General features: G+C 41.7%; 2 protein-coding genes across 2 annotated transcripts in view; both read left to right on the forward strand.

Annotated features, from left to right (window-relative positions):
• LOC124796094 (sodium-coupled monocarboxylate transporter 1-like) overlaps window positions 1-7,754 on the forward strand; it is a 62,646-nt gene extending 54,892 nt beyond the window's left edge. The window contains exon 12 of the mRNA XM_047260180.1: window positions 7,484-7,754. Coding sequence (XP_047116136.1) covers window positions 7,484-7,754 — 271 coding nt within the window. The remainder of the gene's footprint in view (window positions 1-7,483) is intronic.
• A 15,488-nt stretch (window positions 7,755-23,242) lies between these two features.
• The window catches only part of LOC124796095 (sodium-coupled monocarboxylate transporter 1-like), a 128,686-nt gene continuing 126,676 nt past the window's right edge, over window positions 23,243-25,252 (forward strand). Inside the window, exon 1 of the mRNA XM_047260181.1 lies at window positions 23,243-23,318. The gene's annotated coding sequence lies outside the window, so the exon portion shown is untranslated. The remainder of the gene's footprint in view (window positions 23,319-25,252) is intronic.

Genomic DNA, 25,252 nt, shown 5'->3' on the forward strand with positions numbered 1-25,252 from the left:
AGACAAGGGCCGCCGTCGGCTGGGTTCCCCGACTGGTCACATCCATTCATAAACCCCGCTATATGGAGGTAGTAGCGGAAGTATTGCAACTGAGTTAGGCCATTGCACATAAACACCGGGGATGAGTTCTGATTGTATCAATATTACAAAAGGGGCTACTCGAGAAGTGGCAACGTGCCAGGAAAAGCGTAGATTGAACATCGTCGGCTTTAAAGGGATACTGTTTGTCATTTAACGCTGTCGTGGTGTAGTGCTAAGGCATTATTCTACCAAGGGATTACCTGCCATCAGTCCCAGTCGATAATGGTGAATTTTGAAACGTTCACGATTAAATTAATTTGACTGGAATACAAATAAGGTGTTCGGATCATAGGTGTATTTCTCTGTAAATATTCCCTTTCGGTTCTCCTTCCGCCTCCATTGCTCGTCCCACCTCTTCGACACTTCAGTTCAATTCGCTCTAAGCCATTCGCTCTAAGCCACAGCATCTTTTCATGAGGTAACTTGCCGGTAGCTTGTAACGACCCTTATTAGTTATATTTTTGTTTTCAACTGTTCGTTTTCGCGAATCAATCGTGCCTATAAAGTTTCGTGACGTTACTGTAACATTGACGTGCTACAGCTGCGTGAGCAATGCAGACGAGAAAGGTAGCAATGTGACTCTGCTCTGTAACACCACTTAAAATAAGCTATAATTAAGTTATTAGTGATGTAAAACTCACTAACTATGATTTACAATGAATGATCACAGTGTCTGCTCTTTTAATGCTGACAAGACACTTTTGCTTTATGCAGAGTGCACTCTCATAAATACTGCACTACATTTGATTACTGTTCTGTTACTCATCCACACACAAAATTACTGTAGTTCTAAAGCAACACATGAGTTTCGGAAACGCTGTAGGTCGCAGGAAACTATTAGTCCACAATAAATTACAATGGCACTTGTAACGAAACTGTAGTATTGCCAGAACTGGAAACTGTACGACTCTTACCACAGTTCTAGCTGCAGCCCGCCATATTGCTAAACCAGCGGAGATAGCAACATTAACATTTTATACCCGAAAAATGTCACATCTGAAGCAACAACAGAAAAGAGACGACTTTCTGCTGTAGTTAAACACATCTGACCGCTTAGTTCAACACTGTGCAACGCTATTTACTGTCCATCGCCACGGCTCGCTACAGGCATCACAATGCCACCTTACTGCAGCAACCTATGGCCACGATTGACCTACAACTGTCCCTCTATTATTCTACTTCAACGTAAGAAAAGACATCAAAGTAAAAGGCGTTTTACTCTCCCTACTTGATTTACATAAGACAACAGTGACAAATAGTACTACGATAACGCAGGTAAAGATCATTTGTTTAAAATTACACGTTAAAATTTTGACGAAGTCAGTACACCATTTCCTCGCAATACGAAACAAGTTAGCTCGACAAAGCTGATGTTACGAGGGCATGCTGAAAAGTAATGTCGCCGAATTTTTTATGCAAAAAGTCTTATAGCTGTTTAAATAAAACAAACGTTATTAACAGTCTATATATTTATTCTTCATTCCTGCATAGATATTTCTTAACATAGTCACCCTAGCGAAGATCACATTTCCGCCAACGAGAGACCAGTTTCCTGATACCGTCAGTACAGAACGATTATTGACAGAGCTACAACATCATCTCCGTTTGCAGCGATCCATCACTATCGAGTGGTTCTTGCAGGGGTTGTTTAAGTTTAGGAAACCGATGAAAATCGGATGAAGCCAAGTAGCAGTTGTAAGGATGATAGATGACAGTGAACACAAGGTATAGAATTGTTGCAGATGTCGCAGCGATTCTGTGGGTTTTGGCATTGTCATGACGAAGGAGAGAGTACTCGACATGTGGACGAACTCTCCGAATTTTAAACTCGATTACAGGCACGCTGCTTCCCACGCACCGACATACTTACGTTACACATCCCGACGTTAAACGCGAAAAGGCGTGTTCAGTAAGTAAGGCAACTCTTTTCTTCAGGTTACCCTCCATTCAGAAGGCTGTTGCACGCAGTGACTGTTATATTGGCTTGTAAATAATAGATTTCAGCTATCAGTCGTCCTTTTGAAATTTTATTGGCAGATCTAGATTTCAGCTAGATACTAGCCATTCTCAATGCACTATCATTTTTGATCAATGCATGTAATGTCTGTCGGTCTGGCTTCATCCACACTTCATACAATACTAATGTTTGCCGAAGGCGGGCTGTGTGGTCTATACTTTGGCAATAAATAGAGAGATAAAGAAATAAAAATAAATAAATAAAAATTCTCAACCGGTAACGTCATGGCGACGGGGGCTGGGACTCTGAAGCTGTTGGTATGTTCGCTGTCGTCCATCATGATACAGCGATTAACTCTGAAGTGAATTGAGCTATCCTCGTAAAACTGAAGAAACGACTTCAGCGTGACCGTCACCACAAAAATGCAAACGAACTTCTGCTTCTCCAGACAGATCTCTGCACCAGCGAGGAGCTCACAAAATTTCATTGGACCGTTCTTCCTCATCCATCCTACAGCCCGTGCCTCGCGCCATTCGATTTTCATCTGTTTGGTCCAATGGACGATGAACTCCGCGAGATGCAGTATATGGATGATGGGGAGGTTATTGATGCAGCAAGACGTTGGCTCCGACATTGACAAATAGAGTTGTACCATGGGGTCATATGGGCCCTCGCAGTAAAGTAGTGTATTGGAGATTATGCTGAAAAACAGGATTGTGTAGCCAGAAATTCGGGGAATAATATAGTGTATCAGTAATCTGAATAAAACCAACCTGCTTTGAGAAAACAATGTGTTGCATTACTCGTTGAACGCTCCTCGTATAATTCGGAGCCCTGTGGAGGCAGGGGGCTGCAAATATGAAGACTAAAGAAAATTGGTTTTGTTAAAAAAGTTTTAAATTGTTTTCACATAAAAAATTCGGAGGCATTACATTTCAGCACGCCCTTGTCTGCACACATGACATATAAGAAGATCAGTTAAATAATGACTGTACATGTGGCCTTTGTATAGGATGTAATCGATATGATGATACGAGGGTCACTCCAGAAGAAATGCACACTATTTTTGTAAAAAATACTGTTTTCATTCGGCGTGTGTGAAAGTTTTATAGTGTGTAGATACATCCTTCCCGCTTGTTTTCAAACTTAGTTCAACCTGTTCCCGTGAGTGGCACCGTAACATCATGTCTTCAAGATGGCTGCTATACTTGACGTTCGTCAGAAGCAACGTGCTGTCATAGAATTCCTGTGCTTTGAAAACGAGACAGTGAGAAACATCCGCAAGAGGTTGAAAAAGGTGTATGGAGATGCTGCTGTCGATCGCAGTACACTTAGTCGGTGGGCAAGCAGGTTACGCGATAAAAGCGGGCACGGCAATATTGAGGATTGTCCTCGCAGCGATAGGGCTCGTACTGCACACACTCCACACAATGTGCAGAGAGTTAACGAATTGGTGACTGCTGACAGACGCATCACAGTGAACGAATTGTCACGCTACGTTGGGAGATGGGAAGGAAGTGTTTGCAGAGTACTGAAAGTGTTGGCGTTGAAGGTTTGTGCCAGGTGGGTTCCTAGGATGTTGACAGTGGTTCACAAAGAAACAAGGAAAGCGGTATGCAGCGAACTTTTGGAACAGTACGAGACGAGAATGATGGAGATGAATTTCTTGGAAGAATTGTGACAGGTAATGAAACATGGCTCTATCATTTTTCACCAGAGACGAAGAGGCAATCAATGGAATGGCATCATGCAAATTCACCCAAGAAAAAAAAATCAAAACCACAGCTTCTGCTGGGAAAGTTATGGGTACGGTGTTTTTCGATTCCGAAGGATTCTTGCTTGTGGACATCATGCCAAGTGGAACAACCATAAATTCTGATGCATATGTGACGACACTGAAGAAACTTCATGTTCGACTGAGTCGTGTAAGACCACATCGGCATAAGCAAGATGTTTTGCTCTTGCACGGCAATGCACGGCCACATGTCAGACAAAAAACCATGGAAGCGATCACAAAACTTGGATGGACAACAGTGAAACACCCGCCTTACAGTCCTGACTTGGCTCCATGTGACTATCATCTCTTTGGGAAACTGAAAGACTCTCTTCGTGGAACAAGGTTTGAAAATGATGACTCCCTTGTGCACGCTGCGAAACAGTGGCTCCAACAGGTTGGTCGAGAATTTTACCGTGCGGGTATACAGGCGCTGGTTCCAAGATGGCGTAAGGCAGTTGAGAGGAATGGAAATTATGTGGAGAAATTAAAATATTGTACCTAAAGGATGTATCTACACACTGTAAAACTTTCAAACATGTAGAATAAAAGATGGATTTTTTTAAAAAAAATATTGTGCATTTCTTTTGGAGTGACACTCGTACAATGACAGTGTCAAGTAACGTACAAAATGTTCTTGTGTTGCATTAAAAGCTGATGTTTGTTCAGTAGGTTGACTAGTTTGTTCATTGCTGCATATACCATGCAGTGCCGGCCGAAGTGGCCGTGCGGTTAAAGGCGCTGCAGTCTGGAACCGCAAGACCGCTACGGTCGCAGGTTCGAATCCTGCCTCGGGCATGGATGTTTGTGATGTCTTTGGGGATACGGAATCACCTATCCCCGCAATGTTAATATATGCCTACTATAGGGAACATTTTCTCACAAACTACTGGAGACAGAGAGGTAAAAATTTTACTGTATGTGCATTCATATGTTACAACAATACTGAAACAACAGTTTATTGTCAAAGTATTTTCTTACAGAGATATTGTACATTTATTTTTAAGTAAATTTTTTCCATCGCTTTTTACTAGACTATCACCCCTAAGTCTTTTGTAAATCAAGTAATTAAAAAATCGTTGTTTCAGTATGTAATAGGGACCTATGTCACTACGTCATAAAAATTTCAGACTTCTAGGTTGACCAGTACCTGAGATAATGTTCCTAGATGAAGTAAAAAGTAAACTTACGGGAAACGGAGAAAGAAGATTAAAACATTCCTGATCCGTAGCTAATACCCCCTTCACAGTCTTCATAATCATCTTCAAGTCTTCTTTTGGCACCCCTCTGCACCTGTCTTGCTTTTTTCACTAATGTCTTGATTATATTATCAGCATGCCTTAGTCTGTGCTGATCTAAAAAGAACATAGCACGTACCGTACGGGAACCAACACACATACCCAACTTTTGAAGGACCTGGCATTTAGTTATATTTCCAAGATTGAAGGTTGCCACAGCATCATACACACCAAAATGTAGTGTATTAATTCCGACAAACACTGTTTTTGGGAGACGATGCCATATCACACTATTCAAGCACTCGTTGGGGTTCTGCGTTTTTCCGTGAAGACATTTCATCAGAAGACTTCTGTCAGCCAGATCTCTGAAAATGGGCTTTATTTCTGCCATGATGGCTGATGGTAGACTGTGGTGGTGAATGTATTTCTCTCCTGTTGTTAGTCCCCTATTGTATTTACACCAGCTGTTTTCACCTTTGGGGCACAAACCATGTTGTGGATGCTCATCCGTGGATGCGGTGTGGAAATATAAAGCCCATATAGCTCTCCTCATTTCTTCAAGATTGCCTGTATTTTGCCTGATTGCAAGGCCATAGCAGTTCTGAATGTGGTCTATTATGGAATCAGTCAATCTTCCTCTGCCATCCAAGGTTTTCCCATCATCTAGTTTTTTCCCTTTCATAACTGATTTTAACCTTCTCAGCCTGGCACCCATTCTCTTCTGCACATGTCCTATACATTCAAGTTTGCTTATATTTACACTGTTCCCATATGGTTTGCTTTCCAAAACTTCTTTGAATGCTTTAGAGTCACCATCTCCCAGATATTTGACATAGCGAACATTATACCACTGTGAAGAGCGATGAAAAATTTTCTTCACCCCAGCAACCTCCATGCCACCACTACTACCATAATAATTAGCAATACAGTCATCACTGTGTTCATTTTTCAGCCTGCCTGTGCACCTACAGTATTTAGACATTATTGCAACATCAATAACCTTGCCAGTATCAACACTAGTTGCTGTTACAACACCATTGTTGGAGGTGTGGCCCCTTTTCTGCCACGTGCCATCAAACGCCACTGTGAGGTCACGACTGCCGTCATTTTCTTCCACTGCTTCTTCCACAGCAACCTGCATTGACTTCTGTGCTACATCTTCAACTGCAGATCCTAGTACATAATTGTAAGCTTCAAACTTTGAAGGTGCACTTGGAAGATTTAGAACACCACATAGCATATCACCAGCTGCTTTGCCCTTACCAATTGCTCGCAATCCATAAACTAACCTAATATTTACACTATAAAGTTCAGTTTTCTTGTATCCATTATTTACAGTTACTGAAACCGAACTTGGAAACTTACAGCTGTATTTACAAACACTGCATATTAAATTAAACTGGGCAGCCAGGCCAACATGGGATTCTACTTTCAGAGAAACGTTTCCATGACATTTTTTGCAGCACAAACTGTTTTCAAGAGCTTCACACAATATATTCGTATCAATGAGTTCAAAAACTTCATTCCCTCTATCAAGTAAATTATATTTCTCTTCCAAATCTCTTAGTTTTTTATGAGAAGCACTGTTTTCATTTGGTGTAAGTTCGTTCGGCAAATCAGTAATAAGTGGATTCACATTTTCCAACAGTGATGATGATGAACTGCTTTGCTTTGCTAATGAATCATTATTTCTTTTCTTTTGCCAGTTCACACGCTTTTTAAATACTTTTGCTTTAGCTCTAGGCATTTTCACTGCGAAAAATGAAGCACTAAATACGAAATAACTCAACAACAACTACTTTCTTATATCACACTGTTTACAAAACAGTCCCGCCACAAAGTCAAAGAGTAACTTGAGGAAACCAGAGAGAAACATTTTCGGGCAACTAGTGTATAAATAGTCGCTGGAAACCGGGATATTTGAATTCATGTCACTTTAAAGGTACTGCCAAAAAGTTCATGGTCAGCCACGAGAGACGTGTATAACTAAAGCGCAATACCCGATCTCACAAATATATAAAAATAAAATAGTTATAATTGTAGTAGAGCTATGTATGATACGTCATTTTAAAGAAGAAACATGGCAGAATATAATACGCCAATAAAAAAAAATTCGATTTCTTAACCCAAAATCCGATTCCGTATCCCCTTAAAGGCGCTGCAGTCTGGAACCGCAAGACCGCTACGGTCGCAGGTTCGAATCCTGCCTCGGGCATGGATGTTTGTGATGTCTTTGGGTTAGTTAGGTTTAACTAGTTCTAAGTTCTAGGGGACTAATGACCTCAGCAGTTGAGTCCCATAGTGCTCAGAGCCATTACACCATGCAGTGCTTTCACTCTCAGTAATACGACTTATTTTTGCTGATTTTTCAGGCTATTGATTTTAGTTTCATAACCGAAATGGTCATCAAGTTCACCTTGCTTCTCTCCGCAGCCCAGCGACAGACGAAGTACCGCTGCTGTTCCGGCTGTCGTACATGTACTACACACTGGTGGGCGCTGTCGTCATGGTGACGGTGGGCTGGGCGGTCAGCCAGCTGACGGGTCCCCTCAGGCCGGGGGACGTGGAGCCGTCGCTGCTGGCGCCCATGGTCCGTCCTAAACAGAGGCGCCGAGAAGATGGCGCCGCCGACGCCGACCCGGTGGTCAAAGTGGAGCTGCTCCAGAAGGCGAAGCAGCAGTCTGAGACACTCGGAGCGGCCTAAAGCGTCTACAGGCAGCGGCACGGCGGCGGCGAGGTCGCTGAGTGTTCCGTTACTCTACCAGCCATTTGCCTGACGTGTGCTCCCTAGTATTTCTATGAGCAACAATCTCACAAGTTACATGCGCGAGAAATTAGTGTCTTTCAGTGTACTAGATAGAAATACTAAGAGACTACCGCTTTTCTGCTCAAATTTCGGGAACTCCAAATTCTTCATAAGTGGACCAAATCTCCAATACCTGGTGAAAAGTGGTACCCTGTTTCAATACATTTTTTTGTGTGGGATCTGAAATTTAAAAACCTCTCTCACACCGGCCTGATGTAGCTTCACTCATCACGATAGTAAAAAACATGCGTATATTAAGGGAATTTTCATTCACAAAGCAAGCTTATCACATTCACACAGTTCAATACTGTTCTATCCTGATTAAATTGAGCTCAACTTAAATTCCATAAGGCAGTGAAGCAATTTCGAAGTCTCGGTGCGACGAAAATTGTCAGTCGATCTCCTGAAAACATTTGTAATAATTATTAACTTTCGGTGATCACATGGGGAAGACCGGAGATCTGCTGGTAAGACCGTGTTAGCTCATTTATTGAAAGTAATAAACAGGATATCTAGAGCGTACAAATCGGCAGGTTCGTCCTGTGTAAATCAGACGTTCCCCACTGATCCCGTGCAACACAGCGTAGTAAGCAGACACTGTCAATAATAATCAGTTAAATAATACGCAAACATACTTACTTTAGTTTAGTTCATGTATTTAATTTCTTCTCATACAGAATCTCATCAAGATGGCGACTAGCTCAACAATACATACATATACATCTTCCTTCTTTCACGGCTAATCGGCAAGATCTCTATCATTCTTTTCATAAGAGAAAACATAGATAGCAGAGAAGCTATTCCATGGAGCAAATGCACGCTCCAAGGAATAATAGGGCTTGAAACTACTTTGCATTGATAGTCATCGTATATTAAAGTTTAGGAATCGGTAAGATAAGAAGAGATATTTCGAGATATGTACTGAGTTATATAATTTATAAAATTTCTGAAAATATCGCGGAGAGACCGCTGCAAGAGACATTACACATACAACGAATACAACCATAAGCGCGATCAAGTGCGAACTGAACATCCACCACAGTGGGACCATGGAGTGGTTCCACTCAAAAGTAATCACCACAGGCATTAAATCGTTTATCCCACTAGGAGGCAAGAGGATCAATTCCGGTTTCGTATATCGCGGACGATCACTGGCACGATCCACAACCGCACACTTGTTCATCCGACGAAACCCGATCTCCACTGATGTCTTTCTTCAGGTCGCCAAAATTTTGAAAAAGTACGCAGAGAAGCATCCAGGCTGTACGGAAGATGTTGCAATGTTTCCTCACCAAATTGCCAAAGCGTAGCTCTCGTCCGGTTGTCAGTGTGGTGGTGGGCATTATCGTGCAACGGATGACTCCATCCCACAGCTTTCCTAACTTTATGGAAGTTTCTGCAAAGTGTCTTCATAGCGTTGCAAACTGATTCTGGTTCGACGAACGAGGAAAACTGGACGAGCAGTGGACCTCTACAATCACAGTAGAAGGTTGTCATGAGCTTAGATGAACTTGCGTCGACAGCTGTGGCTTTCTTTGGTGGTGGAGGGGGGGGGGGGCGGGGGGACCTGGGATGTTGGCTTTGCCATTCGCCATCGCGCTAGCGGATGGAATCATCCTGTTCCATGACAACCCCCGCCTTCAAACTGCCAACCGAACGATGGCTACACTTTAGAGATTTGGTTGAGAAACACTGCAGCATGTATCTTTCAAGGTGAAATTATCACATATTTGGCGACCTGTGAGGACGTCTGTTTCATTCGGAGAAAAAACTGCAGGAGAGAATGCGTTTGTGGATCGATCAGCGACCGTCCACGTTCTTTGCAACAGGAGTTGATCCTCTCGTCTGCCACTGGGATAAATGTGTTAAAATATGTAGTGATTGCTTTTGAGTAGGACTATTCCATGGACCGATTGTAGAGCGTGTTTGGTTTTAATTTGACTGCCCTTAATACTTGCAATGAAACCACTCGAAAAATAGGCGTGTACGCTAAATGTCAAGTTGAAGCGTCAATACATTGTGCATCTTCATGATCCTTCTTCTTCACACTCTTTTTTTTTTTTTTTTTTTTTTTTTTAAATTAGCCAAACACAGCTGAAACCTCAGTGAACTGAGTGACTTGACTTTCTCACTTGGCATATTTCACATTAAGAGTTTCTGACAGTTTTACTGATAACACATTCGGGTCTGGTTGTCTGGCAGCGAAGTGTGTGCCTGGAAATCGGGAGGTCTGGCTGTCTAATCCCATTTGGACAATAGAAATTTTCAATCTGCCCTTAATCTAGCTTTTTCTTCTCAAGGACGTTCGAAGTAGCCAGGAAAGACACATGGTTCGGACTCCTGGGCCCCATGTTAAACTGTAGGTCCATTTTTCTTAGCTGGATAACTAGGGTACATTAGACACACAGGTCGCCGAAGTGGCGTCCAAATAGAAGGGGCCGTTAAATGAAAACGAGACAGATGGCAAAAGTATGTAAGCTGTAAATCATTTCGAAAGTTCTCACCGTAAGTGTTAAGACATTTACGCTAATGAGTCAAGACGGTCAGCCCCTCCACATAAAAGATTTGTGGTAGGATGCTTGTACCCAAGCTTTCACCTCTTCGTCCGAAGGAAACCGATGGCGACCGCATAGGAAGAGATCGGGGCTGTGTGGAGGTTGTGTAAGGGCTCAACAGCGAAACTTTTGTTGCAAAGTCGAAACAACCTGCCAACAAAATGCCCACCCATATGTTCTCAAGGCTGTTTTGAACACGCTGCAAAAGTTTCGCTTACAGTCCCGATCCCTCCCACAATTTTGGAGCCCTGAAGAAAGTCATTCGTGGCCGTAGATTTGCTTCTGACGAAGAGGTACACGCCTGGGCACAATCGTCGATTCGTAGGCACAAGCAAGCATTTTTCCATGAAGGTAGTGACCGTCTTGTCTCATAGTGGCATGAATATATTAACAGTTATGGCGATTACTTTTGAAACAAGAATATTGTGTACTTACTTTTTTCTATCTGACTTGTTTTCATTTGATTCCCCTTGTAAGACTTACTCCGAGCCATTGAGCAACATTCAGTTATTATTAATGGTAACAAACACGCTGTCCCACTCTTTTCCTCTTGCCACATGCTATCGAACCACTCCAAAAAGTAAATCGTTATTTTCGTATGGTCACTGCAGTATCAAGCTAGACAGAAGAATTACGAGTATTAACCTTAAAATGTAATTTCTCCTTGCTAACTGTGCATTATCTTATAATTATGCGATCGAGTTTGCCTTTACTCTGTCGAGGAATATTATGTGATTACTGAACACTCTCTGTATCACTATATTTGATCTATATGTACAAGAATTCGCGATTTCAGTCACCTACGATTAATTTAAACTTTAAGCTTTAAGATTGTTACTTTGACAAAGAAATCACCTCATCGCTCAAAATTCGAATTTTCTGACTACAAGCAAACGCTTAAGACTACTGCATTCGATATTTCAGCTAACCAACTTTCTTAATTACAGAAATTAGCAGAGTTCTTGTTATTCATTATAGCTGATGGATTTGGTAAAGCCATACTAATATGAAATATGCGACCATAGTGTACTATATCTGCTTAAAGAAATGTATTAATTGATTTTTGACCTTCCTCAACTGCAATTTCCATTCGATTGAGGAATGTGAACTGTTTCTTCACAACACTATTCAAAAAATTTGTCTTCTTCAACAAATATAATAATGAACATAGAGCAACTGCACTTACTTTTTCAACTTGTAGCAGGAAAATATGTAAAAACAAAAAAATAAACAAGTTTTTTATTATTTACTTACCTTCTTTTACTCCTTTCTACTTCATCTTTCTGTAGTAGCATCTTTAAAAAATTTTTTGTCTCGTATTAGGAGTTAAATTTTCTTTCCAATAACAATTACATTATAATTTGCACAGACAGATTCATAAGACCGTGGATGTCCTTACATAACGCCTATTATGACGGAATTGTTGCAAGAAGTGTTAAGAAAATTTAATAATGGAATATCTGAGAGCTGACATGACGCCCTTGTGGTATTTAGTTTTGTATTGGATACTAAATGTGTGTAATTCATTTGTTACCAACTCAGTTTTACCTCCTTTATTAAATACCTTACGCCTGACGTCATAACCAAGAAGTCTGACTACTCTGCTGCAAACGAATGTGCCACAATGCAGGAATTCACAAGACAGCAACTGAATATCAGAAAGGTCTTACGTCGCCCACAAATCACGAGCAAAAGAAGTGATTCGTAATGGCTGTTATATGAGCGCTGAAAGAACTGCGATAAATAAACTGACTTGTAGCCCATTCAACAGATGAACACTTTCAGCAAATTAGTGTGTAAGTTTAAAGTCATCCATCGCTGGAAGCTGTGTCGATTATTACTCACTGTTATTTTTACAGACTCGATAACACAACAAAGCAAGAGAAGAATCTTATCAAAACACTGTTATACCCATCTTCGTTGAGTTATAATATCACGACACACACACTCACCCAGAAATATCGTATACCAAGGAACATATTATCTTCACAACGGATATCACGTGTCTTACAAAGACAAATGGGTACGAAATACCAAAGAATCAATGTCTGCAACTATCTGACAAGAGAAAGGAATATGACGAACTCTCTTAACTAAAGAATATAACTTCACGAAAGCATAAAAACTACTAACAGAATTATAGAAATTAGTACATTTCACAACCATAATAAGAGTTTAAAAAAAGAAAAAAAAACAGCGTGTAGTATCAGGGATAGCAGACAAGCCAGTTAAAGAGGAAAACGCCCAGCTAAAAATACCAACTCAGTTGCAAGCTGCAGTATCTATTGCTACCCATGTATTCCCTGCTTTAAGATTACTAGGGCTACAGCATCAAATGAAATACATTGTCACCCACTTCACGAAATCCCAAAAATAAAAATCAGAAATTAAAATGTTTAGTGGCCACTTTGTTCTTTGGTTGTCACCATCCTAGGATTCATCGTTAGCACTGATGCCATTATGTAAAAAAATTCAATGGTGCTTTAGTTTCTGCCAGTAGTCAAAACATAATTTATATTTTGAACGCAGTTATTTAGAAGAAAACTGGATACAATAAGATGCAGCAAGCGTGTGGTTTACGCAGGCGATGAATAGCACCTCTCTGCTTTTTTCTTTTCTTACAGGCCATTCGTAGTATCTACTTTATGTTAATTCATTGACAGAAATAATGGATATCATTGAATGACACCTCCTATAATCGCAAAAACTGCTCCTATACATAATACATAATGGAAATGTGATACTACATGGTATCATGAAGTAGAATATCAAGACACGAGTTTATAAACAATAGACCTGTTACTCCAGCAGTTGTGAATAAGAAAATAAATCCTAGAGCTAGTAGTAACAGTGGGTTAAACTTGAAACATATAATGTAGCTAATCTGTTTTATAAGATTAGTGATCACGGCAAATGTGTGCTGTAATTGCAAGAACTAAAAATATTATTATTTTTATTATTAGTATTATTATCGTTGTCATTCGCATCAATACACTGCAGGATTACGCAAAGCATTCCGTCTCGTTTGAGAATTATTTCTGATCTTTCACGATCCTCCCGTTTTTCCCCACGGCGTCTCTTTCCGTCTTCAGTCCACTTTGCGCCGGGTTTCTTTCGAACTTCATTCCCTGACCGCACATTCCATTTGTGTACCTTGTTTTTGAGTGTGTTTCTCTCTTCAGTTTCTATTTTAGCGATTTGTGCTTTCTCTAGGTCAAGTCTGCCATTTGTTATTCATAGTGTTGTTGACTTTACTCCTTGTATATATGTTAATATCCTTTTACTTACATCAGCTGCTAGGTTTGACATCTTCTCTTTTATTCTCCTAGTAGTCTGTAGCCCTCTTTTCTCATTTTGGTCACATACTTTTTCTCACTATTTCTTCTTACTTCAGTATGCTTTCCATATCGCTTTTCATATTGGTTTTTAGTGTCTCACTTGCATTTAGTATATCTTGCTTGGTAAGTGTGTTGTAGTGTTTGATCTTGGTGTGACATGCATTACTTATTATATATGTACTACACTCCTGGAAATGGAAAAAAGAACACATTGACACCGGTGTGTCAGACCCACCATACTTGCTCCGGACACTGCGAGAGGGCTGTACAAGCAATGATCACACGCACGGCACAGCGGACACACCAGGAACCGCGGTGTTGGCCGTCGAATGGCGCTAGCTGCGCAGCATTTGTGCACCGCCGCCGTCAGTGTCAGCCAGTTTGCCGTGGCATACGGAGCTCCATCGCAGTCTTTAACACTGGTAGCAAGCCGCGACAGCGTGGACGTGAACCGTATGTGCAGTTGATGGACTTTGAGCGAGGGCGTATAGTGGGCATGCGGGAGGCCGGGTGGACGTACAGCCGAATTGCTCAACACGTGGGGCGTGAGGTCTCCACAGTACATCGATGTTGTCGCCAGTGGTCGGCGGAAGGTGCACGTGCCCGTCGAATTGGGACCGGACCGCAGCGACGCACGGATGCACGACAAGACCGTAGGATCCTACGCAGTGCCGTAGGGGACCGCACCGCCACTTCCCAGCAAATTAGGGACACTGTTGCTCCTGGGGTATCGGCGAGGACCATTCGCAACCGTCTCCATGAAGCTGGGCTACGGTCCCGCACACCGTTAGGCCGTCTTCCGCTCACGCCCCAACATCGTGCAGCCCGCCTCCAGTGGTGTCGCGACAGGCGTGAATGGAGGGACGAATGGAGACGTGTCGTCTTCAGCGATGAGAGTCGCTTCTGCCTTGGTGCCAATGATGGTCGTATGCGTGTTTGGCGCCGTGCAGGTGAGCGCCACAATCAGGACTGCATACGACCGAGGCACACAGGGCCAACACCCGGCATCATGGTGTGGGGAGCGATCTCCTACACTGGCCGTACACCACTGGTGATCGTCGAGGGGACACTGAATAGTGCACGGTACATCCAAACCGTCATCGAACCCATCGTTCTACAATTCCTAGACCGGCAAGGGAACTCGCTGTTCCAACAGGACAATGCACGTCCGCATGTATCCCGTGCCACCCAACGTGCTCTAGAAGGTGTAAGTCAACTACCCTGGCCAGCAAGATCTCCGGATCTGTCCCCCATTGAGCATGTTTGGGACTGGATGAAGCGTCGTCTCACGCGGTCTGCACGTCCAGCACGAACGCTGGTCCAACTGAGGCGCCAGGTGGAAATGGCATGGCAAGCCGTTCCACAGGACTACATCCAGCATCTCTACGATCGTCTCCATGGGAGAATAGCAGCCTGCATTGCTGCGAAAGGTGGATATACACTGTACTAATGCCGACATTGTGCATGCTCTGTTGCCTGTGTCTATGTGCCTGTGGTTCTGTCAGTGTGATCATGTGATGTATCTGACCCCAGGAATGTGTCAATAAAGTTTCCCCTTCCTGGGACAATGAATTCACGGTGTTCTTATTTCAATTTCCAGGAGTGTATTTTTGCCATACGCTCTCTTCATTTTTTTTGTAATCGAGTTTTTTGAGAAGTGTTATCTCATCCAGTAGGTTCGTGGATCCCACCTAGATATTTGAAACGTGCAGCTCTGTTTATGTTGCCTTCTTTGTGTATAATTTATTCGATAACGCTTCTGTTTAGATCAGTATGTTTTGTTTTTCTAAATGTGTAGATCTAACATTAAATTATTGTTTTGTGTTTACTTGTGTCCACAGTCCTCGAATATGGTAGCAAGGACTATATTTAACGCCTGGAGTATAATGACATTTACTCACCATGACCTACATTTCGCCTTATTATGCCATTTTGAATTGATAGCTATAACAATATATATTGCTTAAAGACCAGGTGAACTAGGAATACATTCCGTTCGCTAAATATTTTACAAAGACAAAATGTTAAAGAAAAATGTAGCTCTTCCTTCCACACAATTAATCCTCGTGGTATCCTTGTTTAAATTTTTCATGCGTATAATAAGACAGCAGTCATTGAAGTAAAAGAACGTAGCAGTTTACCATTCAAAGGAGAACGTTTTGTCAAACGGAATGTCGAGGAATGAATCCATTGATAGTATTGGAAATAAATTACTTACTGTAGGAATTGGTGTTGAATCCATGTCATTTGTGCACATAATTTCTGCTGTGTCCCCGACGGGTGTCACATTTGAACTAAAGTTATAGGAACGTGCTGGGGGCTAGTATCAAAGAGCCTTCCTGTGGTAACAGTAATACTCTATTCCCATCTTTCCTTTATTCTACATTACGTTAATTAATTAAACCTTAAAATTTTCTAGACAGCTGTAATATTTACAAGAGGGAGTAAGAGGAAGAATTTTTACTTACAAACGTATCCTTACTCTCGCGAATTCAGAACCTACTGCCGAGTGATGAACATTGAACGCAAGCAAAAGTGTAAGGTGGGCATGTCATTTTGATTTTCGTGCACGTCAGAGAGAAAGCAAGTTATGTTACTGTTAAAGTATCTTCGGTCTTGCTGTGGCACAGTTTTTGCCTCTGCACAGTCGGATAAATTCTTAGTTGTAGTGTGGTAGGTGATGGACGCATTCAGTAGTGCTGTGTTGACTTGCGTTAGGAACGCGAAAAGAGGTTGTCGGGTTGCTTCTTGTAAGCTAGTTAACTCTGTTCACTTGCGTGGAGCTAAGAGAAAGACCACCCCACTTTCCTGAGTGATACATTAATATAGCAACTAATTAAGCTGTTTGATTTTTATAGATATTCTGTTAACATCGTACCCTTTTCAGATCATTATTCTCTTTGTTAAGCATAGAACTTTTCAGGCCAATGTTATATGCGAAGATCAAGCGAAATTTTATACTGCCTTGTTGAAAACATACTTCATTCTAAAATCGTTGTCTTGGAATATAATTTCATAGGATTAGTTACTTTTCCCACCCCCCTGTTTAAAGAAGGTTTATCATTACGCATTAACACGTTGCACCATGTCGTACGCAACAGTCTGAATGTTGCTTGGAAATTTTATTTAAATATGTAAACCGGGCTTGGCTGCTGCCTGCTAGCTGTTTGCTATTGTGCTTTCGAGAAATCTGCAACAATGCTGTCAAGCCGTGAGCTAAGCGGAAATTTTGATTAGGGCCAGATAATTGTTTCACTTCAGTGGCACATTTAATATAAAGGCAAGCTGTATTGAGACCAGTTACATTTTAATTCAGATTAGGTTCTGTTTAGTCAAAGATTTGCATACGAGTTTAAGTTGGAGAACAGCTCGTGGGAACATAGTTTCGGTTATACGTAGACATTATATAGAGTGAGAGGTAAATTTGGACTAAATTTTATACAGAAACACGCTGTGGGAAACTAACAAAAGTAACACTGGCCTGAAGCAATTCGTGTTATGGCTATTACTGCTCTCGACATACTTAACCGAATCATCACGAACACCTTCCGTGAAACGTTTGACACCATCTAAATATCTATGTGTAACCCCAATAAGAGATGTGAAATGGAAGGAAAATATGAAATCTGTAATAAGAAATGCGAATGGAAAATTTACGTGTCCTGGGAATTTTCTAAGAGAACCGATTCAGCTGTTAAGGAAACCACATACAAGACAGTAGTGTAACCCATCCCAGAACACCAAGTGCAGTGAAGACTGCAGTTAATACAATAATTATCATTTCAGAATCCTGACTTCTCTTATAAACGTAGTACTTTCATCGGCAGAGGCATTTAAAAAGCCTTATCTTCACCTGGGGTCAATTGCTTTCCAACAGCCGTTTCTGGACCAAAGCCCAGATCGAGGTGGAGTGTTGGGCGTTGGGATGGCAACACAATCCCCTAAAAAGATCTTTGTCACGAAACATAAGCTCACCTCTGACACGGATAGATACAACTACAAACGAGTAGTGCAAGGGAAAAATGGATTACTATTTGTATATTTTCGTTGTGGATCTTGGAAACTGAGAATGGCGCCAAGTGCAAGATTTTTGTAGAGAATCTGTGTCACAGTTAGTAGCGAAATCTCACACAGGTGGAAGTGGACGCGGAAACAGACGGGAGGAGGAAACGGCGGGGGGAATGATAAGTCGCTTGTGTGGATAAATGTTCTCCAAACTGCCTTGGTCAGAGAGTATAATAACATTTTCTCTTAAGTTAAAAGTTTATTTCATACGATTAATCAAAGTCCTTACGAAACTTCTGTATTAAGGTGATCTTAATTTACTTCTAAGGGTAATATTTGGTAACAGTTGATATTACTGATCGTGGCAAAAGGCAGTGAATCTTAACTTCTATTCAACCACATTATTTATTTTTATGTGTTTTGGTAAATTTATATGTTGATTTCTTGGCTGTCGTATTTCAGCGTTGCCGTGGTATTTATTGAGTTCCTGTTATGATGATGTTCGCGTTCAGCTGCCATTGCCTTGAAAGGGAATAATACTTATGTGGAAGGTTTGGTTAATCAAAATCAGTAACAGTAAAGTTTACCATGAGGTTACGCTTTGTAATTGCTACAGCGGGTGCGTAATAGAATAATTCATTCGGTTTTTTTTCTGTAAGTTTTTAAGTAATTCTATAGTTTTGAGTATCTTCTTGGACGTGGTTAACTAATTTTGTGATCAAGTGCCTCAACAAATTAGCGCCAGCATGACTAATGACCATCTACATCTACATCTGCATGGATACTCGGCAAATCACATTAAAGTACCTGGCATAGGGTACATCGAACGACCTTCACAATTCTCTGTTATTCCAGTCTCGTATAACGCCCGGAAGGAAAGAACATCTATGTCTTCCCGTGCGAGCTCCTTTTTCCCTTATTTTATCATGGTGATCGATTCTCCCTATGTAGGGTGGCGCCAACAAAATATTTTCGTATTCGGAGGAGAAAGCTGGTAATTAGAATTTCGTGAGAAGATTCCTCCGCAACGAAAAACGCCTTTGTTTTAATGATGTCCATCCCAAATCCTTTATCATTTCAGTGACACTCTCTCCCCGATTTCACGACAATACGAAACGTGCTGCCCTTCTTTGAACTTTTTCTATGTACTCTGTCAATCCTATCTGGTAAGGACTCCACACCGTGCAACAGTATTCTAAAAAGGACGACCAAGAGTAGTGTAGGCAGTCTCTTTAGGAGATCTGTTACATTTTCTTAGTGTCCTCCCAATAAAACGCAGTCTTTGGTTAGTCTTCCCCCAAACTTTTTCTATGTGTTCCAATTTAAGTTGTTCACAATTGTAATTCCTAGATGCTCGATTGAATTTACGTCCTTTAGATTTGATTAATTTATCGCGTAACCGAAGTTAACGGATTCCTTTTAGCACTAATATGGATCACCTCGCACTTTTCGTTACTTGGGATCAACAGCCAATTTTCACACCATACAGATATCTTTTCCATATCGTTTTACAATTTGTCTTGATCCTCTGATGGCTTTACTAGCCAATAAACGACAGAGTCATCTGCAAAGAACCTAAGACAGTTGCTCAGATTGTCTCCCAAATGGTTTATGTAGATAAGGAAAAGCAAAGGGCATATAACACAACCTTGGGGAACACCAGAAACCACTTTTGCTTTGCTCGATGTCTTTACGTCAATTACTACGAACTGTGACCTGTCTGACAAGAAATCACGAATCCAGTCACATGTTGTTATTGTGGTCTTAAGTCCAGAGACTGGTTTGATGCAGCTGTCCCTGCTACTCTATCCTGTGCAAGCTTCTTCATCTCCCAGTACCTACTGCAGCCTACATCGTTCTGAATCTGTTTAGTGTAATTCATCTCGTGGTCTTCCTATGCGATTTTTACCCTCCACGCTGCCCTCCAATACTAAATTGGTGATCCCTTGATGCCTCAGAATATTCCCCACCAACCGATCCCGTCTTCTAGTCAAGTTGTGCCACAAATTTCTCTGCTCTCCAATTCTGTTCAATACCTCCTCATTAGTTATGTGATCTATCCATCTAATCTTCAGCATTCTTCTGTAGCACCACATTTCGGAAGCTTCTATTCTCTTCTTGTCTAAACTATTTATCGTCCATGTTTCACTTCCATACATGGCTACAATCCACACAGATACTTTCAGAAACGACTTCCTGACACTTAAATCTATTCTCTATGTTAGTAAATTTCTCTTCTTCAGAAATTTTTTCCTTGCCATTGCCAGTCTACATTTTATATCCTCTCTACTTCGACCATCATCAGTTATTTTGCTCCCCAAATAGCAAAACTCCTTTACTACTTTAAGTGTCTCATTTCCTTATCTAATTCCCTCAGCATCACCCGACTTAATTCGACTACATTCCAATATCCTCGTTTTGCTTTTGTTGATGTTCATCTTACATCCTCGTTTCAAGACCATGTCCATTCCGTTCAGCTGCTCTTCCAGGTCCTTTGCTGTCTCTGACAGAATTACAATGTCATCGGCGAACCTCAAAGTTTTTATTTCTTCTCCATGGATTTTAATTCCTCTTCCAAATTTTTCTTTTGTTTGCTTTACTGCTTGCTCAATATACAGATTGAATAACATCGGGAACAGGATACAACCCTGTCTCACTCCCTTCCCAACCACTGCTTCCCTTTCATGTCCCTCGACTCTTATAACTGCCATCTGGTTTCTGCAAAAATTGCAAATAGCCTTTCGCTCCCTGTATTTTACCCCTGCCACCTTCAGAATTTGAAAGAGAGTATTCCAGTCAACATTGTCAAAAGCTTTCTCTAAGTCTACAACTGCTACAAACGTAGGTTTGCCTTTCCATAATCTTAGTTAAGTCCAAACTGATCTTCCCCGCTGTCGGCTTCTACCAGTTTTTCCATTCGTCTGTAAAGAATTCGTGTTAGTATTTTGCAGCCGTGGCTGCTAAGGCGATATTCCATAAACATGTAATTTCACTACTAGCCGCTTGTGTAGTACAGAGTCAAAAGTCTTCCGAAAATCTAGAAACACGGAATCCATTTGAAATCCCTTATCAATAGCACTCAGCACTTCGTGCGAGAAAAGTGCTAGTTATGTTTAACAAGAACAATGTTTTCTAAATTCATGTTGACTGTGTGTCAAAAAAATGTCATCGGTCCCTAAATTTACACACTACTTAAACTAACTTATGCTAAGAATAACACACATACCCACGCCGCCGGCCGGTGTGGCCGAGCGGTTCTGGGCCCTACAGTCTGGAACCCCGCGACCGCTACGGTCGCAGGTTCGAATCCTGCCTTGGGCATGGATGGGTGTGATGTCCTTAGGTTGGTTAGGTTTAAGTAGTTCTAAGTTCTAGGGGACTGATGACCACAGCAGTTAAGTCCCATTGTGCTCAGAGCCATACTCACGCCCGAGGGGGACTCGAACCTCCAGCGGGAGGGGCCGCGCAATCCGGTACATGGCGCCTCAAACCATGCGGCCACTCCACGCGGCGACTGTGTGTCAATAGAGCGTTTTCGTCGTGGTAATTCATAATGTTCGAACACAATATAAGTTCCAAAATCCTTCCGCATATTGACATTAATGATATGGGCCTGTCATTTAGTGGATTGCCCCTTCTATCGTTCTTGAAAATTGATGTGACGTGTGCAACTTTCCAGTCTTTGGGTACGGATCTTTCGTCGAACAACGGTTTTATATGATTGTTAAGTAGGGAGCTATTGCAGCTCCATACTCTGAAAGGAAAGTGACAGGTATACAGTCTGGACCAGAAGACTTGCTATTATTAAGCGATTTACGTTGCTTCACTACTCCGAAGCTATCTACTTCTATGTTACGCATGTTGGCAGCTGTCCTTGATTCGAATCCTGGAATATTCGTTTCGTCTTCTTTGGCGAAGAAACTTCGGAAGGCTGCGTTTAGTAACTCTGCTTTGGCAGCCCTGTCTACGACAGTATCTCCATTGTCGCCCATAAGTGTAGTCGTGATTAGTACGTAAGCATGAAGTCAATCAGATGCAATTGGTTTTTTGGAATAAATTGTCCCCTTTATCCCTGGCGACAGTATTACTATTTTTTACATATAGCCTACAATTTTCAGTTAAGAACGAAGTCTGTTAACCACTAAAAATTAATTTTTATGTTTATATATATTTGAACACATACGGTATTTATGCAGTGTCTTGTTAACAATTGGTTGTACAATTTCCCTCATTATTTCCGTTTATTTTCTTCGGAATAGACGTATTACCGTTGACTTAGGACGACATGACCACAGTCTATAACAGCGTAAGTGGGAGGTGGTATGTTGTGAGCAGATTACAGACAGCAGCTGATTTCCAGAAGACCGTTGTGTATTGTACTTGCTGCTCATTCACCCCGATAAATGAATCCATGCTAAAAAATCACATTTTAGTGGTACCCCACCAGAGATGTTTATTTCCGTTTCGAGCGTGGCTCCTTTTCAAACAGCACCTAATTATAATCAACCCATAAGAAATTTGTTGGTATTGTCAACATGTTATTTTATTTCCAAGTTCTGTTTGTCCCTGTAGGACGTTATTTGGATGTTTTGACACACGAGTGTAAATTTCTACTTCCTCCAAAATGCTCATGCAGCTACCGTTTCCGGCTGTTTGAATAATGAAAAGATTAATGCTTACTATAATGTAGAGTGTGGGAGTAGTCAGGTACAGCTAGTAAAATATTTCTAAAAAAGAAGCTCTATTGGACTATCATACCAAAGGAAATGTTCAAGTATCTGAATTGGCCGGGCACTATTTTGTAAGATTTTAGTGTAAGTTTTGCGCGCAGCTCTGTTAGCAGATGCTGACATACAGATATCAAATACTAAATTATGAAATCGTTTTCTCCGAGGCCACTCTCACCCGGCTAAAAGTGGTACACCATGCCGCACGTAGTCTGAGGAATATGATTGATTAGGATTGCCAACCGGATATTGGCTTTTACACAATGCCGGACACACCACTAAAAGTTGAAATATTACTAGCGAAAAGGTAGAAAATGCAGAAATTAAGAGAAACAAAGATTGGTCGTGTCGGAAGAAACGAATAATACTTTATAAATAAGGACGAATAGCTTATAAGCGTCAAAATGGACACATGTAACCAGTGCTTACGCAAAAATGAACACTCTGCCGTTAGACTGGGCCAAACTCCTCATTTCTTATCCGTGTAGCGCAGCTGGTGCAACACCCTCCGCCGCTGAGTGGAGTATGAGTGCGTCAGTTGTCACTCCACAAACGGGGACTCGTGATCATCCGGTAACTATTTTCCTAAAGATACGTACAAACCTCACGTGATGTGTAGCTAACACCGGTCTCCTTATCGTGCCAGACGTGGGTAGTCCTCCTCCTGCAAACAAATTTAATCGCCGTGTCCTTGTCATACTAGCAAGAAGCTGCAACACCGCCAACTAAACTTCTCGGTGGCCATTCAGCTCCTAGCAGTACAGGTGACACCGCCGAGAATCAACAACCTACTGACTGCCTCTCGGAATACACCGCACTCAACGCCACTGTCTTTCGGTAAGCGATGTCATCGTCCATCTGCTCTGCTCTGTCCCTGTGTCAAGGAAACCTGATAATGATATTAATTCGACAAAGTGATGAATTTTCCTGCAGCTATAATAACATAGTACATTTGGGAAGAAGCTGGAGTGTTGCGTCCCCGCCGGCCAGTGTGACCGAGCGATTCTAGGCGCTACAGTCTGGAACCGCGCGACTGCTAGGATCGCAGGTTCGAATCCTGCCTCGGGCATGGATGTGTTGATGTCCTTAGGTTTGTTAGGTTTAAGTAGTTCTAAGTTCTAGGGGACTGATGACCTCAGCAGTTAAGTCCCATAAAGCTCAGAGCCATAGTGCTCAGAGCGATTTGTTGCGTTCCCAGGTGTATTATTCGACCCCATTATGGTTTATTGAAAATTGAGAACAGTCATGGTGCTTCGCAGTAGATTCCACAAGCATCTCTATTATCCGACAAACGTTTCAGAACCAATAACAAGGCTCGTTTTTTCCTTCCTACAGCAACCGATGAAAAAAACCACATGGAAAAGAACTTTGTGGTCCTACTAGGGGACTGACAAAGTTTTTGTTGAATGTTCTTAATGTGTACCGTCTAGGTGAATTTGTAGATATTCAGGCGCAGTATAAGTTTTCTCACAACGTTTCGTCATCTTAACTAATAACAGTGGAACGCTATGATGGAAGGGAAGTTGCTGCAACGATGGAAACCCATCCCAGTCTCTCAGTATAATTGAAAATTCTATAATATTGATATATGGAGTGAGGTAACACAGTGGCTTTCAGGTGTTTATTTTTAGACTTTTTGTTTCGGTTACTAGCGTACCACAGAACAGTCGTTGGCGCTGATTCAGTTACTTTGAAGACTTTCTTGTAAATAATGTTGCGTAATATAATAAATTTTCTCAAAAACAAAAAATACAGAAAAATGCAACAGAAAAGAATAGAGCACGTAAGTCAGTTAAAAATGCTGTAGCTGCGTAATCTGGTTACCTTAAATCACCTCATGGATCCACTAACCTGGTATTTTAATACGAGCTGGGAAGCGACATTTTATGTCATCGCGTAAAATGGCGTAAAAACACCTACCTAAACCGTGGACCATCCTCTCATTAGCAAAGCCGATGTTGTCTGTTAGAGGTACCGCATACTGTCATGTCGTTTCTGTTCACAGTGTTCAATCATATTGCCTCATAGGCAACTGACGTAGCTTAATTCCAGCACTGAAGCCGGAAATGTATTGTTCTCCTTACTGTAGATCCTGGATATTGATCCCCATTGTAAACATGATAACGTAGAGCGTCCTCCCGTGACGCATAAAGTAATTACATTCTCCATCTATGTAGCTGAAATACTGCTCAGACATCAAGGTTCGTAAGAATGGCCTCCGATCACCGAAGTTAAGCAATATCGGGCCCGTTTAGTACTTGGATGGGTGACCACCTGGCAACACCGGGTGCTGTTGTCTCCCCTTCATCTTGCCGGTACGGTAGCTCAGAGTGTTCGGTCAGAGGGCTGCTCGTCCTCTGTAATAAAAAAAAAACTGAGTCAAGGAATCAACGATCAGCTTGAACGGATGTCTTGTGACGTCCACCCAGACCAAACGCAAAAAAAAGTGCTCAGCGTGACAGAATATCAATCTTAATGGCCTGGGTTCCATTCCCGGCTGGGTCGGAGATTTTCTCTGCTCAGGGACTGGGTGTTGTCTTGTCCTTATCATCATCATCATTTTATCCCCATCGACACGCAAGTCGCCGAAGTGGCGGCGTCAAACCGAAAGACTTGCACCAGGCGAACGGTCTACCCGACGGGAGGCCCCAGTCACACGATATTACACTCCTGGAAATTGAAATAAGAACACCGTGAATTCATTGTCCCAGGAAGGGGAAACTTTATTGACACATTCCTGGGGTCAGATACATCACATGATCACACTGACA

The sequence above is a fragment of the Schistocerca piceifrons genome, chromosome 4 (assembly GCF_021461385.2).
Source record: "Schistocerca piceifrons isolate TAMUIC-IGC-003096 chromosome 4, iqSchPice1.1, whole genome shotgun sequence".
NCBI lineage: Eukaryota > Metazoa > Arthropoda > Insecta > Orthoptera > Acrididae > Schistocerca > Schistocerca piceifrons.